At 41.0% G+C, this 20,256-nt stretch overlaps 1 protein-coding gene across 2 annotated transcripts in view; it reads left to right on the forward strand.

Moving 5' to 3' along the window:
• Positions 1 to 20,256, forward strand: part of LOC309640245 (uncharacterized protein) — a 645,560-nt gene that overhangs the window by 530,994 nt on the left and 94,310 nt on the right. For both annotated transcript variants that reach the window (XM_082418750.1, XM_082418751.1), the window contains one exon: positions 14,368 to 14,488. In XM_082418750.1, coding sequence (XP_082274876.1) covers positions 14,368 to 14,488 — 121 coding nt within the window. The remainder of the gene's footprint in view (positions 1 to 14,367; positions 14,489 to 20,256) is intronic.

The following is a 20,256-nucleotide window of genomic DNA, read 5'->3' on the forward strand; positions in this document are numbered from 1 at the left end:
ATGGTAACATCTTGGAAAACTGTAGTACAACATTACAATCAGGATATTGACATAGATTCAGTCAAGATACAGAAAATGTCACCAAAGGATCCTTCAGGTTGCCCTTTTATAGCTGTACTGATTTCTCTTTTGTCTTTATCCACTCCTTAACCCCTGGCAGTAATTAATCTGTTCCCATTTCTATAACTTTGTTATTTTAGGAATGTTATATAAATGGAATAATAAAGTATGTAACGTTTGGGGATTGGCTTTTTTTCACTCAGCATAATTCTTTAGAGATTCCTGCAGGTTGTTGCATCAGTAGTTTGTTCCTTTCATTACTGAGAAACATTCCACGGTATGGATTTAATGGTTTGTTTAACAATTCACTCATTGAGGAGCATCTGGGTTATTTCCAGTTTTGGGCTATTACAAATAAAGCTGCTATAAACATTCATGTACAGGTTTTTGTGTGGACATAAGCCTTTATTTCTCTGGGATAAATGCTCAGGAGTGCTATTGCTGGGTTGTATGTTTCAGTTTTTTTTTTTTTTTTTAAACTGTCAATCTATTTTCCAGAGTGACCATTTTACATTTCCACCAAAAATGAATGAGTGATCCCCATTCTCTGCATTCTCACCAGCATATGGTGTTTCACTTTTTAAACATTTTTATCCATTCTGATATGTGTATTAGTGATATCTCATTGTAGTCTAATTTGCAGTTCTCTGTTGGCAAATGATGCCATCTGTATATCCTTTTCTGTGTAATGTCTCTTCATAGTTTTTGCCCATTTTCTACTTGGATTTGTTTGATTTTTTTAACTGCTGAATTTTGAGAATTTAAAAATATTTTCGAAATACTAGTCCTTTGTCAGATATGTGGTTTGCAAATTTTTTCTTCCAGTCTGTCGCTTGCCTTTTCATCCTCTGAAGAGAGTCTTTCACAGAGCAAAATTTTTATATTTTGGTATGATCTAACTTAATTTTTTCTTTTATGGATCATATTTTTGGCATCAAGTCTAAGAACTCTGCCTAGCCCTAGATTCCCAAGAGCTTCTCCTATTTTTTTCCTGAGTTGGTAGATTTATGTTTTGCTTTTAAGCCTGTGATTGAGATTGTCTTAATTTTCTGTCTAAGGTGAAGACTTAAGTCAAAGTTAATTTTTTTGCCTATGTCCAATTGTTCCAGCACCATTTATTGAAAAGCTATCTTTCCTCCATTGAATTGCTTTTGCACCTTTGTCAAAAATCAGTTGGGTACATTTGTGGGGATTAATATGGGGGTTCTCTGTTCATCCCATTGATCTATGTGTCTATTCCTCCACCAATACCATAGTCTTTATTAGTATAACTATATAATAAGTCTTGAAATAGAGTGGACTGAATTCTCCCACTTTATTCTTCTTTTCAAAATTATTTTAGCTCTTCTAATTCCTTTGCCCTCAATATAAATTTTATGATTTTAGGTCTTACATTGAAGTCTTTAATCCATTTTGAGTTAACTTTTGTATATGGTATAAGATAGTGATCTAGCTTCATTCTTTTGCATGTGGCTGTCCAGTTTCCCCGACACTATTTATTGAAGAGATTATTCTTTTCCCCATTGTATGGTCTTTGCTCCTTTATCAAAAATTAGTTGGTCATATATATGTGGGTTTATTTCTGAGCTGTCAATTCTGTTCCATTGATCTGTGTGTCTTTTTTTAATGCCAGTACCATACTGTTTTGATTACTATAGCTTTGTAGTATAGTTTGAAATCAGGGAGCCTGATACCTTCAGCTTTATTTTTCTTTCTCAAGGGTATTTTGGCTATTTGGGATCTTTTGTGGTTCCATACAAATTTTAAAATTATTTGTTCTAGTTCTGTGACATATGCCATTGGAATTATGATAGAAATTGCATTGAATCTGAAGATTGCTTTGTGGAGTATGAAAATTATAACAATATTAATTCTTCCAATCCATGAACATGGAATATCTTTCTATTTATTTCTGTCTTCTTTGATTTCTTTCCTTAGTGTCTTATGGTTTTCTCTGTAAGGTTTTTCTTCTCGTTGGTTAAATTTATTCCTAGGTATTTTATTCTTTTTGATGCAATTGTAAATGGGATTTTTTTCTTAATTTCTCTGATAGTTTGTTATTAGTGTATAGAAATGCCACAGATTTCTGTATATTTATTTTGTATCCTGTGACTTTACTGAATTTATTTATTAGTTCTGTTCTTATAAATTTTGAAGTGGGGGCTTAGATGATTGATTTGAGACCTATCCTCTTTTATAATCATGTATTTAGTGCTATAAATTTCACTCTCGGCACTGCTTTAGGAGTGTCCCACAAATTTTATCATGTTGTATTTTTGTTTTCGTTCAATTGAAAGTATTTTTTAATTTATCTTGAAACTTCCTCTTTGATCCATGCATTATTTACGGTTATTTATATTAGTGTTTTTTAATTCCCAAGTGTTTGGAGATTTTCTTGTTATCTTTCTGTTATTAATTAATAGCTTGATTCCATTGTGGTCAGAGAACACAGTCTTTATAATTTGAACTCTTCTAAATTTTTTGAGTTTTGTTTTATGTCCAAGGAATGGTCTGTCTGTTACTTAGGGACTTGAAAAGAATGTGTATTTTGCTTCTGGGTGGTATTCTATAAATGTCAATTAGATCCTGTTGTTTGGTGGTGTTGTTGACTTCTTTTATATTCTTGCTAATTTTCTGTCTAGTTGTTCTATCAATTGTTGAGAGAGAAAGAAGTGTTAAAGTCTCCAACTATAACTGTGGACTTGTCTATTTCTCCTTTCTGTTTTATTGGTTTTTGCTTCACATATTTTGCAGTTCTGTTGTTTGGTGCACACACACTTGGGATTGCTATGTCTTCTTGATGAACTGATTCTTTCATTCTTGCATAATGCCCCTCTCTATCTCTGGTAGTGTTCTTTGTTCTGAAGTCTACTTTATCTGATAGTAATATAACCACTTCTGATTAGCATCTGCATGGTATATCTTATTTCACTTTCAACCCCACTGTATCATTATATTTAAAATTAGTTTCTTGTAGACAGCATAGAGTTGGGTTACATTTTAAAATTTGCTACACAGTAATAAATACCTAATACAATTGACATAATATCAGTGTTTCCACCTTCCAAACCCAAAATAAAGCCACATGACTCTGCAGAACAAGTAGGCGACCTTGGAGCATATGCTCAGTACGTGAACTTCACTACAGAACATCTACCAAATCCCTCTGGATTCCTCTCTTAATAAAAGAGATACTTTCCCAAGGCCCCCTAAGACACATAATGAAAATATCTTAGGTATAACCTAGTTATCATAATGTAGACGGCTGGTCCAAGGGATCACAAACTCAGAACTTCTAGGAAGGGCTCAATGTTAGACTTTAGAGAGTTGTGGGGAGGAGTGGAAAGCTGGATGCAGTCTCTGTCTATCTCAGTATTCTTCTTGCTCCGTATCTAAGTGTGGAGCCTTACTGCCTTTCAGGGACTCCTCATGTGAATGCTCCTTGGCTGATAAAAGTGTTCTATGTGGATCCCCTCCACCTCTCTCAGTGCTCTCTTTTCTCTTCCCCTCTGCAGTCCCTGCCTCTCTTCTTATTCCTGGGGTAAGTTTGCCTTTTATTCTTATGCCATGTGTCTTCCCACAACTTCTTCTTGCCATGAAAATCTTCAAGCTTTCAGCATGGAATATGAGCCAAAATTCCCCATTTTGTGGAATAAAGACTTACCATACCTGAGAGGTTGGAAGAAAGGACACAGGTTATTTTCACTTCAGGTAGAAAGATATTGTAATTTTTCTGATTTTCCTTTTAAATTTCCACTAAAATAATCAGATATCCTGCATGAATCACTTTTGGAACTTATTATATTTTTAAAAGTGTATCTTTCTCCTTCCTAAATTTTCGTTCCACCATTCAGCAATTTTCTGCAGATTTAGCCTTGGGAGAGGCCATGCCCAACCTAACCTTGACTTTTCCTAATTCCTGTTTTGTTTCCTTTGTTGCAGAAGGTAGAGGCAACAGCAATTCTATTTCACTTAGCTTCACTCTCTGTATTTGGTACTTTCTCTTACCCTGTGCTCTTTGATAGGTTTTGTTAAACCATGCTAGATGTGCTTTGGCATTTCAGTCTACACAGTGGTTAAGTAACAATTAAAACTCCCATCTACTGAAAAGGAGTTTTAATTGTCAAGAGGGGTATGAGACTGAGGACATGACATGAACTCCACCAACGTGGAGCTGCTGCAGAGAGAGGCTGAGTTTAAGAGACCCAGTGTGAGCCCTGAAACAGACCTCAGAAAGCCACAGTTCTTGAATTTGTAGCCGAGAGCTTGAAACCTTGCCTGCCATGAAAATGCCCCATTTTGCTCATCTACCCACTGGGTGTAAGCTCTAAATGACTGGACACATTTTTACAATTCCAACCCTATTGAAGCTGCTGCCTGAGATGGAATTGTCCAGAGGCCCCAGAAGCAGGAGAGGCAGGGAAGCAACAGAGCAAGGCTGGGAGAGCTTCAAATTGACCTCCTAGCTCTACTGCCCTCACAGCCCCTCAGCTTCATGCTCTCAGCTTGCTGTCAGTCTCCTTCCCTGAATCTTGAACCACATGGCCTTAGACCTTTGTCTCTCTAGAGCTCTAGTGTCCCATACCTTGGCTTGACTCCTCTTGACTTCCCCAGAAATGGGACGTCCTCCTGGCTTGAACTCAACAAACTACACTGGACCCATCTCAGGTGCTGGCCCATCACCCACTTCCCACCTGGAGAAGGGGTTCTGGACTCATATATGACATCCCTCCCAGGGATATTGTGAGGCTAAAATGAGCTGAAAGGATGTTCTTAATGGTGGAGGGAGTGGTGGTAGAAGTAGTGGTTGTTTGCACTGAATAAAGAGTAACTGACCACCAACCTTCAGAGGGAAAAGCCTTGGGCTCTCTAAATTCATTAGCTCAGAACCAGATACAAATTCTTTCTCCAGGCTTGTAATGCAGGAGACTAAATGTCCCAGGAAACCCAGCTCTAGCCACAGATCTGTGTCTATAGCTCTCTAGCAGTCATTAAAAATGTTTCTGCTTATTCGGCAAGGCACATTTACTGGGGATTAGGAGAACTCATAAAACATTGCACTCTATTCAGAGTCTTATTCAGATAAACCCTCTGAAGCTTTGAAGTATCCACTTGCCAAGGATTTTTCATTACCCCTTATCCCCTTGGCAGAGGACGTGTGTGTGTGTGTGTGTATGTGTGTGTGTGTGTACACATGCAATATATTTTTTTGAGGTCTTAGTAGATCTAAAGATCAACCCATACCACAGAGGTGGATGGGGAATATTTTTATTTTTGGATCATCAATACAGGATATCCAAATATCCCATTTGTAGTCCCATCCCTTTCCAAGAGCATGGCGTGCTGGGAAGGACACAGGGTTGGGACATAGAGACTTGGCCTGTAATAGCAGCTCCACCACTAACTGGTTACATGACCTTGGGCAAGTCACTCCAAGCCCTAAATTCCTCATGTATAAAGTTAAGGGATAGACAGATGAGCTCTAGGCTTCCCTTCGAAAAGTTAAAGCTCCACCTGTAACTGACTTGGTTTTTAGCTGAAGACTCAGTCACATGCAGTGTTTCCCTAACTCCTAGCAGCACCTGGGGGCTGCCTTTGGGGGAAGATAGGGCATGAAAAGAAAATTGCATATGATTCTTTTTCAACATGAGCCTTGGGATGTTATGCAGTCTTGTTTTTTGTGCTGTGGAGGGTGTGTGAGTAAGTGTGTATGTATCTGGGTTCCCAAGTGTACATGAACATGAACTCAGAAGACATTTTTTAGAACTGAGAGTATGTTTAGAGGTCATCAAATCCTGTGCTTTTCAAACTCTTTGTAAGCAGCAGAGTCCTTTCCTCAGTGAAACTTTATGTAGACTCTGAACGTGTACAAAGGATAAATAGAGCTCCAGCTATGGAAGCCCAGGACCCCCTCTCTCTCTAGGTTCTTCTCCTCCCACCCATCTCCCACCTGGACCTCAGATGCTCTCTGTAGAACCCAGAGCTTTGGATGCCCAGCTGAATAGTTCACAGGGGGGCAAATTGAGGCTCAGGGAGGCAGGGACTTGCTCAGGCTCATACACCACCTGGTGGAAAAGCTGGGGCTTTTGAATGTCTATCCAGGGATCTTTGAACACATCGTGTTATAATCACCGTTATCATAAATGATTAGGTACATAATTGCAAGTGTGCCAACACCCCGACAAAGAAGAACTCTCTGAGGATGGTGGGAGTTTTAGAACTCAGTGACAGTCAAAACAGCATCTGTGTTAAGATTCAGGAAGCTCTGGGCTTATTCTCCTCTGGCTCAATACACGGATGACTCTTCCTGTGAAGACAAATATGACCTTATTTCTAAAGTGCTTTGTAAACTGAGCTATCAAAAAAGTCTTGTTTAAAAATTCATTTCATGCATAATTAAAGAAAAGAAATGGTTCAAGAAGAGGCAAAGGGAAATTTTTTCACTTGCTCGTTCAGGAAAATGTTCATGGAACCACAGCACCACTAGCAGAGTAAGCTCACAAAATCACACAGAGAAATGTGAGGACTCCTCAGTATGGCCCTGAATGTTTCTGGGAAAATCTGTATTGGTAATCATGATCGTATAGCTCCAGGGTCCAACTCTAGATTGCAAAATATTTCCCCTTTTGGACTTCAACTCGACCATAATTCAACAGTGTGACAAGTCAGTAGGCAGTGGACCTTGAACACGAGTGACAGGTATCTTGAACTTGGCCAGAGCTGCCCAGGAAGCTTAGTGGCGGATCAAGTAATCATATCCTATGGCCTTCCTCTCGCACAAAAGAAACATTTGCATCGTGCAACCCAAGCATATTTCATACAAAATCCTGTTCCTATTTTTTTCTCTAAGTGGTACTTGGCAGCTTTTATCAGTTCCTAATATATCGTTCTGGTCACAAACAAACCTCCCCTGTCCACTTTATAAGCAAGCTGAGTCGCAGACTGTTCGAGCTGGAATTGGCCTCAGAAGTCATCGAATCCAATCCTGTCATTTCCTAGCAAAGGAGTCAGAGATAGAGAGGGGGAAGTGACCTGACTAGAGTCACACAACAAGTCAGTAGCAGAGCTGGGGCATGAGCACAGCTGCTGCCCTGATTTCAAGGACTTTTCCACGATTCTGTGCCACTGTTTAAGTTAGCCACAATACAGCGAGGTGAGGTCTTTTCTACCTGTGTCACTGGTATGGTATTTGCAGTCTGATCCCAGAGATGTATTGAGGACCTCGGGAAACCCCTCAATAGGCTGGCAGTCTGGAGAGGAAGACAGATATTGAACAAACAATAGCAAATGATTAGGTACATAGTTGCAAGTGTGCAAATACCTCTGTGAAGAAGGATCAGCTGCTATGGGAGTGTTATCTCTGGGGCTGATAGGGGCTGTTTATGTACAGGGTCGAATCTGATTGGTTGGTCCTGTGACTTAGCAGTTGAGTATGTTGACTCTCACCTTTGGTTATCTCCCAAAGGTGGCTTCCGTAATGTGTGGGTTGCTTAAACCACTTGATTCTGCTCCTCTTTGTTTCTTCTGCCTGACGAGTCTACCTCCAGGAAGACAGGTACTGCAAAAAGAACTAAGATCTGTACAAACGACCTTACTCTGTCACATAGCTACACATGGAGTAGTAAAGTGGACACTGGAATTATCCGTGAGTCCTGTGTGTTTGTGGTTTTCCCAGGACAGGGCATGTCGGATACTGGAACCCTGGTATCCCAGTAATACAGTTCAAAAATTGCTTACAGTTATATTGAATCTAAAGCAGTGATTTCAAATTGAACACCAACCTAAATTTTGAATAGTAACCCTCCTCCTCTTCAACCCCGACCAACATTTTAGTATGCCATTCCTGCTATAATTTCTGCAAATGCAGCCTCTGCAGAGTTAGAAGTCCTACCATGAATTTTTCTGGAAAATAAGCTGTCATGCCTAAATTCCTTGTCATTCCAGAAATATATAAAGAAGCTACAGTTAAAGGAAATTCCTACACACTGGGCTTCACATTGAAGGGTTAATCACAGAACATTTTTCTAAATCAAGAAGGTTTGAGCTTAGGGTCTGGATTAGCACCTGGAGTTGCTCTCAGCTTGATCCACCCTCCTCTGTGTCTCTTCCCAGCTCGCGTTCCATCCTGGGATTCTTCCCTTCCTCCTTCTTTTCCATCATGTTCATGTGGTTTCCTTGAACGCTTTCCTCATTTTTCCTTAGTGCCCAAGTTTGTTCAAATTTTCTTCTTCCCCAATAACTCCCTCCTGGTTTTTCTGGCTTTCTCTAAGCCCTGCATCTTCATGGGTGGCCCTATTGCCTCTCCTTCCACTTGCCAGTCTTTTCCTCCCCTCTCTTCCCCCTCCCCTAATTGTAAGAGCTACACAAAAGCTGGAACCAGGCAGTAGAAGGGGAAAGAGTGAAGCTGCTTGTCCCGGCATTTCCTTCCCCTGGCTGGGTAAGTACCTCAGGGAAAGGGCGCTGGGCTTGCCTGGCAGAGGACAATGTGTCCAAAGCAACTTGGCTTTGAGTCAGCATTCAGTTTTGGTCAGCGGTCTCTCTCAGTTGAGAAATTGGGCCAAGTTTGGCCAAAGGCCCATTCAAAGTCCAGTTCTGGAATATGTGTCTATTCTTTCTCTCCATTTACTTTCCCCAGAGAGCCCAGGAGGCCAGACAAGCTGTTCCCACAACGGGACCTCATCAGGGTAGCTTGACATCACTTTTCCTCTCCAGGAAAAGAACTAGAGTTGAACTTTCCTTTAAACAGATCCAATATAGATTTAGAATTAGAGAATAATATCTCTTTTTACAAAAAGTTTTATCATGGAAGTGTTTTCAGTAGAACACGGCTATGTTACACTTAAGACATGATTCGATTTACAAATGCTTCTAAGCTACTTTCAACAATATATTCATTGCATAAAGTAAGACAAACTATAAAAGCGAATCATCATCCAGCCAGGAGAAGACAGAAACAACCTGGCCTGATCACTTTGCTCTTGTCCTAAACTTCTACCTCATACTGTCTTCGTCTCTTTCTGCTATCTTTTCCTGTTCTCCCCACATGTCTGAGGTGGAACCACAAAATGTTACCAATGCACTGGAATGTAGTAAAATAAGCATTCAATACGTATTATAAAAATCACCTGACTTGAATTATACATCCAAATGAATATTGTCCCCTAAAGTAGTCACACTTTATCGCTATGATGCTGCTATACTTAAAACCCCATTTTGGAATTTATCTCTTTGAATTGCTTTGGAATTACATCCAGATCCAGTTTATGAGCCAAAATTATAGACTCATAGAGAGAGGCCTTAAAAATCATCTGGTGCATCCCTTGATTTTATAAACAAAGAAACTGAGCCCGTAGAGTTTGTGCATTTGTTTTTTTCCTCCTACATCAAGAAGATGTTAACTCATTCTTTCTTAGAATAAATCCAAAAATGACTTCACTGCTCATCCATTAGTCATTTCATCAGCAAACTCAAATGTCTTCATTACGCCTGCAGACATTACAGTATAAGAGTTACCGTCTGTTAAAGACAGACTGTGCCAATACCTGTACCAGTCACTTATCACAACAAAAACATACACCTGGGATATGTAATGTGCAGTTTATGGAGGAGGAACATGAACTTTGTGAATCAGAAGTGACTTGCTCAGTAAGAGGCGGCCGTGGTGGAACTTGGATCCAGGTCGCCTAGCCTTCAAAGCTTGTGCGCTTTTCACGATTCTATGGTGCACTAAGAAAAGCTAGAAGTCCTTTGTTTTCAGAATGTTAGAAACTGTCAGACATTGTCATTATGAAAACTAAAAAAGCTTACAATTTTACACAAAACATTTCCTGCAAACCACATACATACCCACATATGCACACACAGTTCACAAAAGTTTATAAAATGTTAGAGCTAGACAAGAAATTGAAGAGAAACCCTTATTTTTAAAGTGAAAAGGGGAATGGTTAGGGAGTTTGGGATTGACATGTACACACTGCTAAATTTAAAATGGATAATCAACAAGGACCCACTGTATAGCACAGGGAACTCTGCTCAATATTATGAAACAACCTAAATGGGAAAAGAATTTGAAAAAGAATGGTTATATGTATATGTACAACTGAATCACTTTGCTGTGCACCTGAAACTAACACAACATTTTTAATCAACTATACTCCAATATAAAATAAAAAGTTAAAAAAAAAATAAGACTGAGGTCTAGAGAGATCTCAAACTTTGTCCGGAGCCCCATCAGTAGCAAGTCCAGGCCCGGAGCTTCCCCCATTATGCCCCACTGAGGACTCTCAGCCCCGCCCTCGCCCTCGGGGGCAACAACCTGGAGGTGTGGAGACTTCAGGACACCACCTCAACCAGTGTGTGTCATTGGCCGTTTCTGATAAATCATTCTCATGTGGTGGAAAAATTTCTCCAAGACAACTCTTTTCAACAACACACCTAAATATTGCCTAACTTCTAAAGCTGGTAGTCCGTGTCTAGATCTTCCCATCAACATGACTGGTACACAAGAGAACTCACTCTGAGTGTGTATCATTCTGGAAGATTTTTTTTTTTTTTTTAATCACACAAAAGAAAACAGACGGAGAAGAACACAAAGGGTCCTAAAAATATCACCTTTCTAGCCACCTTCTTTTATGAATTAGGGCACTGAAGGAGGGAGCAGCTTGCCCAAGTCAAAGCAGTTAGTTAAGGTCTGATCCAAAGCCTGATGATAACTCTTTCCAACTCCCCGCTCACTCCTTTCTACTCTGCCACTAAGTTGCTTCTCACGCCTCATGCATCTGAGCAGAAAGGGTCTTTACTGCCATGACTGGAATTCCTCTAGGCTGCTGTTAAAAATCAAGTCCACCCTGCAAGAGCAAAAAATTGCTGTCCTGTCAGAGCTCCAGATAAGATTTTGCCTTTTTGGGGTGTGAGCACAGCCAGAGCAGACCTAACATGGCCAAGCAGATGAAAGCCACATTTTAGGGACAGCCTGCATTATTTGCTATCATGACTCACATTGTATAAGAAGAAAATTTTGGTGGTCCAGAAGGACATCAAATTTCATCCACCAAGGTTTGCTATGGAGTTTCTCTTCTGCAAGCTTGAATCAATAATCTTCTGGTTGATATGATATTTGTTGAGGTTAGGCTCTGTGTGTAGCCTGAGCAAGCCACCATGAGGAACAGTAAAGAAGAGGGTGGACCTCATGTGCCTTCAAGAGGCCTAGAGTGACTTGATTTTGTGTTATCTTCTCTTCCGACGGATAGCCAGCTGTCTGAGGGCCGGGACCATGCCTGAATCAACTGTGTGCCCATCACCTGGCACAGGATGTGTGGATGGGTCACACTAAATATTCGCTGAGTGAGTAAGTAGATGGAATTGACCTATGAGATAAGAGATTGAACAAGTGGAATAGCAATATGAGGGGCTTCAAGTCTTTCCTCTAAACATAATACTGACAACAAGTGCTATTAGAGGTCAGAAGAATGTGGGCAAAGATGCTTCTTGGAAGCGTAGGAACTGAACTGGGCTCAGAAAGATGGCTCAAGTGTGGTCAGTATTAGAAGAAAAGGTGGCTGTATTTCAGGCAGAGAAAAATAATGAGAGCAAATGAACATACATGGAAATTAATGGAGTGGTAGAGAAAGCTTGAACATCTCCATCTGGCTGTCCTAGACAGTTTCCTTCAAATCAATGTGTTCAGAAATGAATGCTTCACATTTCCTTCCAAACCACTCCCTGCCCCAATCGGTAACCCTATAGTCTAAGCCAGAAACCTTGAGGTCATTTCTCTTTCCATCCCAACTAGTCAGTCATTAAGTTGGGATGTTTCTGCCTTACAAATCTCAGTTCTATTTCCTTCTCTCCATGTGAACATTCATGGCCTCAGCTCAAACTGTCACTTTGCCATACTTCTCTAACTGGAGTCTGTGCCTCCAGACTGGTCCTGCCCAATCATCTGTATGACAATATGCTTACCAAGACCTTTTCTCCTTCCAAAAATGTTGTAAAAATCACTATACCATAAGAGATAGTGCATCATGGAAATATATGCGTATAGATATTCTTTATATAAATGTAGATATGTATGAACAGGCATACCTCACTTTGTTGCATTTCACTTTATTGCACTTCACAGATACTGTGTTTTTTACAAATTGAAAGTCTGTGGCAGCTCAGCATCAAGGAAGTCTATCAGTGCCATTTCTGCAACGGCATTTGCTCACTTTGGGTCTCTGTGTCACAGTTTGGTAATTCTTGCAATATTTCAAACTTTTTCATTGTTACTATATTTGTTATGATGATCTGTGCTCGGCGATCTTTGATGTTACTATTGTAATTGTTTAGGCATTTTTTAGCAATGAAGTATCTTTAAATGAAAGTATGTACATTTTTAGACATAATGCTATTGCACACTTAATAGACTATAGTATAGTATAAACATAACTTTTATATGCACTGGGAAGCAAAAAATTAGTATGACTTGCTTTATTGTGATATTCACTTTATTGCTGTGGTCTGGCACCAAACCTGCAATATCTCTGAGGTGTGCCTGTGTATCTATGTGTGTGTGCATGTATAAATATGTGTGTGTGTGTATATATCAGGGGATCAGGGGAAATAGAAAATAAGAATGAATAAGACAAAGCCAAATAAAAATTTAGGACACAAATGTATGCCTTAAAGTTCTACACGGGAGCTAGTATCTACTCCCGTGGATACTATACAAAGCACTACTATTTGTTAAATGAAGTAGTTTTCTGTATTTGTATATTTTGCTATAATAAGGGAACTAAGGATAATGTGCACTGAGAACATTTTGAAAAATAATCAACTGACTCAAATTTTATTTCTTAGTCTTTGGCTGTTTAAATGATGATTTTGAAAGATTAAACTTATACTGTTGGTATTGTGTAGTGTGTGGACCAAAATTTCCTGTAATAAAATTTTTTTTAAAAAATGCAATATTGTTCTGTATACTACACAATACCATATAGTATAGACTGGTTCATACACTAGAACGTCGGCTCTCATCTCCTAGTTGCCGATAAAAAGAAGAGAATACATTGAGTGATCTGATTTGCATTGTCAATAAGTTTCCTTAAAACTCATGCTCTCTGTTAAAGAGAAGCAAAACATTTTTTTAGCAATAAGCTATGAGAAGAATGTTTCTCTTGAGACCTCTTAAGGGAGACATTGCCTGATGTAGCAGACAAGACCTCAATAACATCCTTAGAGCAAACGTGACAGTAAATTTCATATTAAAAATGCTATCTCTTTTACAAGCTGAGAACATAACACCAAAATACAATTTAAGATACAATTTTACAGTGGATTTAAACAATTCAGACCAACTCTGTTGCTCCAAGATGGACTTTCTTGACCCAGGGCCAGGGGAGGAGTGGGGGGTCTAGATTATTTGGAGGATTGTAGGAATGGCAAATGCTTTAGGAAACACTTTATAAATATTAGTTTGTACAATTGACTTCCTGTTAAAAGTTGGGCTTATGCTAAAAGAAAAGGGAAAAAAATGACTATATTCCACATAACCTAAGCTATTTTAAAATATTCACAGAAAAAAAGACTAGGAAAAGATACACCAATGTGTCAACAGTGGGACTCTAGGCTGCCAGTGTATATATAACTTTTTTCCTCATTGTTATTTATAGTTTTCTGTACATTTTAACAGGATTACTTTGGCTTCTGTGTTGAGAATAGAATGGAGGTTGGGAGGGGAGGAGACCAGGAGGGCGACCAGTCAGGAAACTTCTTATTGGTTCCATTTTCGGAAACAAGGGAAATGGATATGAAATCAATTTAAAAACAGCAACAACAAAATACCATATACTTGTAATCTCAGCAATTTTAAAATATGGATAGAAAAAAGACTGGAAGAATGTGTTCCCACAAGTTGTTAATGTTTACCTCTGCAAAGAAGAGGTTATGTGTAATTTTTATCCTATTATTGATTATGCTTTGGTACACTTTCCAAAGTTTCTACAACGTATATGTGTTAGTTTCATCATTCAAAAGAGTGAGAAAATCGATTTCCTCAGAAGACAATTCTGGGACTATTCTAACATAACAAGGGAGAATGATACATCTAAAATGTACCATGTTACTCCTGAGGAGAAAAAAGAAAAATCCATTTGGTGACTTCCCATTGCCTATGGGATAAAAGACAGGTTCCCTAGCGTGAGTTATGAGGCCCTTTATGACCCTTGTCTGTTCTCCAACTCCTCACTTCTAGCTTTGGCCACACCAGACTCCCCGTGGCTCTTCAGCGCTTCCAGCCTTTGCTCATGCTCTGTTCTTTTCGTACAGCACCCTCCTCTGCCTTTCTCCCTCCTCCTCTGGAAGCCAATCCTCCTCACGGAGCCAGTCCTTCATGACTCAGCTTCCAAGAGAACATCCCCTCTCCAGGAAGCCTGCTTGGACCCCACAGGTTAGTTTCCATGCAGAACACTTGTGTAGCCCCTGCCATGTTGAATTTAAATTCTGTCTACCTGTCTGTCTCCCCACAAGTGAACCATTTGTGTCATTCATCTTTGCTTATACTGGCACGAGCATCGTTGGCTGTCACAGAGGTTTTCTGTAACCTTTCTCACACAGTAGATTCTAAGAGGATCAAGCCATTCTTCCAGGTTCTTCCCGAGACAGCCTTTGCCGTATCCTGTGAAAAGACAATGTCTGACTAATGATCAAAATCTTTTGTGATGAGAATGTGGTGGATCCTATGAGGGGTCTTTTCCTGATACTACCACTGTCCTCCCATGTCCTTAGATACTGTATGTGAACTCATAAAATCCCAAAACTCGTCCAACTCCTGCATTTGATTGAGAGACACTTAATGTCCAGAGGATTGGTTTGCCCTGGGCCCAGAGCTTGGGGGTGGGGGGAGGAGGGGAGGGGGTGGTGTCTTTTGTGTTCTTCAAGCCCAGTGCATCAGGGCTAGGCAGGCAGTTCTATATGACATTACATACAATCAAGTTTTCATTTGTTCTGAATACAGCTTTCAAATATTAGCTTTCCTCTTAGCATCAAGTCTCTTTGTCATCACTGAAGGACCAATTTCCAATTTTATCCAAGGTTTCCTCTGGTGGCAAAGCAAAGGAACACTCTACTTTGTGTTCACCAGATCCCATCCCCCCATCTTCCTGGGACCACATATAGACTTCATCACCCAGGCTTCCTTGCAGTTAGGTGTAGCCATGTGACTGAGTTCTGGCCAATGACATGGGAGTGGACATGAGGAACATCACTTCCAAGCCTGGCCCATAGAAACTTCCCATGGATGTCTCATCATTCTCTCTTTCTCCATCTTCCAGTGGGATGCCAACATCCAGGATAACTTGAGAAGTTACATGTTAAATACAGCAGAGCTTCCCTCAGCCCATGTACCTAAATGATAGCCAATTAGACTGTGTCTGGACAAGAAATAAACTCTTGTGTTAAGCTTCAGAAATTTTAGATTCGTTAACAGTTCTTAGAGTTACTTTAACTTTTATATTAAGACACATTTTCCATGCCTTGAGTGATGAAAAGCACATAGCATGCAGTGTTTAACTTGATCTTTTTTTTTTATATATAAGTAGAACATTATCTTTATTGGGAAGGAATTTTTTTTTTAACTGGAGTATAGTTCCTTTACAATGTTGTGTTAGTTTCTGCTCTACAGCAAAGTGAATCAGCCACACGTATACATATATCCCCTCTTCCTTGGATCTCCTCCCCATTTAGTTCACCACAGAGCATTGAGTAGAGTTCCCTGTGCTATACAGTCTGTTCTCATTAGTTATCTGTTTTATACATAGCAGTGTGTATATGTCAATCCCTATCTCCCAATCCATCCCACCTCCCCTTCCCCCCTGGTATCCATACGTTTGTTCTCTATGTAACTTGACCTCTTTATGAAGCGATCACCGTGGAGGGTCACAGTTCCTCCAGGAGAGAGAATGGTAAATCTTCCTCACTGAAACATTTAGTGTAGGAGTCTAGAAGAAAAATTCATTGTTACTTGCTAGGTATATGCCCACTCTTGGCTGCAAAGATGTTTTTCTTCATTCTAGAACTGGAGTTGGCAACATTTTAAAAAATCCAGATAGTAAATATTTTTGACTTTGTGGGCCACATATAGTCTCTGTCACCTGTTCTTCTTTGTTTGATTTTTTAAAATTTTTCTTTATTTTTATTTATTTATTTTTGGCTGCATCAGTTCTTAGTTGCAGCATGCGGGATCTTTTGTTGTGGCATGCGGGCTCCAGAGTGCGTGGGCTCTGTAGTTTGCAGCACACGGGCTCTCTCTCATTGAGGCGCGCGAGCTCAGTAGTTGTGATGCCCGGGCTTAGTTGCCCCACGGCATGTGGGATCTTAGTTCTCCGACCAGGGATCGAACCCACATCCCCTGCATTGGAAGGTGGATTCTTTACCACTGGACCGCCGGGGAAGTCCCTGTTTGATTTTTTTATTAATAATTCTTTACAAAGATACATTTCTTTCAAATTTGCAGTATGTTCATAATGTTTATAATAAAATATTGGAAAAAAAAAAGATAACAACCATTCCTATGTAAGCCTTACAAAAATGGGCTGCAAGCCAGATTTTGCCCAGAGGTCATGGTTTGCCAACTCCTCACCAGGCTTGAATTAGACCAGTGGGTTTCAGCCAGGGATGATCTGAACCCCAACAGGACATGTGGTAATATCTGAAGATACTTTTGATTGTCATGATTGGAAGGGGTGCAGCTGGCATCCAGTGAGTAGAGGCCAGGGATGGTGCTAAACATCTTATAATGCATAGGACAACTCCTGCCACAGAGAATATTCTGGTCCAAAATGTCAATAGCGCATAGGTTGAAAACCCTGGAGTAGAGGAATGAGTTCCCTCCTTTGTCAATAATGGGAAAGATTCTAGGGGCCTGTCACAGGGATCTGCAGAATCCCCTGGACCTGACCCAGCCCAGGGAGGCCTTGTCTGGAACAACACTGATCTTTGGTCAGACAGCAGGAAACCCAGGGATGGGTACCATCTGAGGACAGAATGGGCTCTGGGTTCCAGAAAGGTGGAATCCCCTGAAGGAGAGATACAAGTGAAGGTCACCATGGTATCAGCAAATTATCTGCAATAGAGAAGAGACCTGTTCCTGGAATAAAAGCATCTCTAGCCCAAATCATGGAGACTTGGTTGGAGGTGGTGACCAGGTTCTGCCCTGCCCTGGACTTTTTCCTCCTCTTTTTTTTTTTCAAGCTTTTTTTTTATATAATTAGAGGAAGGATAAATGATAAAGTTGCCTTTTACTTTTCTCTTTGTAAGAATGGAACTGAATGTTTAATGAGCTACTATTTTATGCTGGACACTCACCTTGAGGGATGGGGCTTTCAACCTGAGTATCTGAGCTTTCCACTTCACTCAGCCCCTTACACTCCATGGGGAGTCCATCTTTTTCCTCCATAAGAAGAATCCTGATATTGAAAAAATCACTGAGCTTTGGTGATTAAGTTTTAGGACAGGCATTCAAAGATCTCTCAAATTCAATCACAAAAACTCCAAGGGAACTTGGTTGGAAGTTCTCTTCCTGACTGCTAAACCTTTCAGCTTTTGGTAGAGATAAGTGTGGAATACTTCAAAGGAACCATTCATTCATTTCCTAGAGATGAATTAAGTACCTATCAGTGCCAAGCGGGTTGGTATAGGGAATGCAGAAATTCAAACAAACAAACGAAAGAATGCTTTGGTTTGGAAAGATGACAAATGAATCAACAATTACAAGTCAGGGTGATGGGTGTAGGTAGCCATGACTTCAGTGTGCTGCTGGAACCATAGAACAGTCTGAGGGGCGAGACGTGGGAGGAGGGGCTTGGGATTTTCCCAGAAGAAATGAAAGCTGAGCTGGACCCTTTGTTTTTCTCCCCTCTTCTTCTTTATTGATTTATTTATTTTCTTTTTTTAAATTAATTAATTAATTTATTTTTATATTCGTTTTTGGCTGTGTTGGGTCTTCGTTTCTGTGCGAGGGCTTTCTCTAGTTGTGGCAAGCGGGGGCCACTCTTCATCGCGGTGCGCGGGCCTCTCGCTATCGCGGCCTCTCTTGTGGCGGAGCACAGGCTCCAGACGCGCAGGCTCAGTAGTTGTGGCTCACGGGCCTAGTTGCTCCGCGGCATGTGGGATCTTCCCAGACCAGGGCTCGAACCCGTGTCCCCTGCATTGGCAGGCAGATTCTCAACGACTGCGCCACCAGGGAAGCCCTGATTTATTTATTTGTCCTAGACTTCTCAATATGGATTCCTTCCTCAATCAAATTTGTACTTAACTATAACTTCCCTCAAAGGAGTTCCTTATTAAAAGAAAGGAAAGGAGGGAGGGATCCCATGGCAGACTCTGTCAGGTCTCTGCCTATGTATGCTTGGCTCCCGCCATTCCCTTGCACATTGGCAGCACTGCACGCACCGGCACCTCTCTTCCTCAGAGCCTTTTCTGGCTAAAGGAGTCTGCTGAGCCTGCATGCGGAGCAAGGCTGGAAGTGCCTGGTAGCTGAGAGCCCCTGGAACAACCCTCAGCCAATGGCAAAACAGAGTTGGTGGATCAATATCCCAGCTTCTAGATATCCCCAGAAAACTAGAGCTCTGGATGCATCCTACACTCTTCCTCAGGTGCCCACAGCAGTGACTGCCCTTCAGCACACCCACCCTGTTTTGGCTTCCCTCCCCACTCCCCTGCTGGTGCTACCTGAGACCACCTCCCAGATCACCTCCTCCCGCTCAAATGCCAGTCTCCGGTTGGCTTCCAGCTGAAGACAAAGCATGTGCCAAGTAACACATAATTGCCTCATTCCTGGGGTTCAAGCGGGTGGGGGAGCACCCTTGGTTAGAGGGTTCCTGCGTCGACATAAAAGTTATTTTTGCTCTCCAAGAAAACTCATGCAGTTGCAAATGCCCTGATGAGTTAGGGGACTACCCTGAAACACAGGGTCACGGACAGGCTCTCTGAATCGTGTAGACTTAACATTTTGTGGGTCTTATTCCTTTCACCATATCAAATGTCCCATTAAAAAAGAATTTTCTAATTGAAAATGCCACATTGAAAATGAGGCTCTGTAGTGAATCACTCTTTAAATTTTTTTCACGATTAAGTTAATTTGTTGTAAAGGTGTGCTTTTTTGCGAGAATTTTTAGTAAAGTCTCGTAACTCCTAAATCTAATGTGTTTAATATAAGCCATTTGTTTAACAGGAGAAAAAAGACTGTATTTGATAGTCTGTAAATAAACTGCCCTAAAAATCCAAAAAACAAACAAACAAGCAAAAAAAAAAAAAAAAAAACAAGGTCACAGGGCTTCCCTGGTGGCACAGTGGTTAAGAATCCGCCTGCCAACGCAGGGGACATGGGTTTGAGCCCTGGTCCGGGAAGATCCCACATGCCGCGGAGCAACTAAGCCCATGGGCCACAACTACTGAGCCTGTGCTCCAGAGCCCGCGAGCCACAACTACTGAAGCCCTCGCGCCTAGAGCGCGTGCTCCGCAACAAGAGAAGCCACCGCAGTGAGAAGCCTGCGCACCGCAATGAAGCGTAGCCCCCGCTTGCCGTAACTGGAGAAAGCCCGTGTACAGCAATGAAGACCGAACGCAGCCAAAAATAAATAAATAAATAAAATAAAATAAAATACAAAACAAAAAAAACGAGGTCACAGACAGGGAAGTTCTTCTGGGGACAGTGGTGCTGGTGTGAGGGTCCAGGTAGCCTGTTGCCACTGCTCTACTGACTTGCACAGCTGGGGGCAGACTCAGAAGCTGTCCTCGCGACATGATTGACGTGATGGGGTGTCCCGGTTGGTCCTTCCTAATCCAGCATCATGGCATATAATTCAGACATGACCATCAATGATGGGTCAAATCTACAAGTTCTGATGTCCCCACTGCAGACCAAAAACCATTCACGGATAGTTTTGGAATCCATGATATATTTGTGAGTGTGTACGTACATAAAGTGTGTGTCTGTGTCTGGTGGGAGGCGTCTTTATGTATCTAACAATGTTTTAATTAAGTTGATATTCAAATTAGCTTGTATTCTCAGAGGCTCCAGGAGATGCAGCTTATGGAGTAGCAGATGATGGGCGAAAGACAGTCCATGACTAAAACGTCACATGGGATAAATGCCAAAGCAGAGGTCCCACCCTGGGAGAGTTATGAATTGACTGCACCCCTTCTCATCTCCACCCC

The sequence above is a fragment of the Balaenoptera physalus genome (genome assembly GCF_965194825.1).
Source record: "Balaenoptera physalus genome assembly, chromosome: 12".
Lineage (NCBI taxonomy): Eukaryota > Metazoa > Chordata > Mammalia > Artiodactyla > Balaenopteridae > Balaenoptera > Balaenoptera physalus.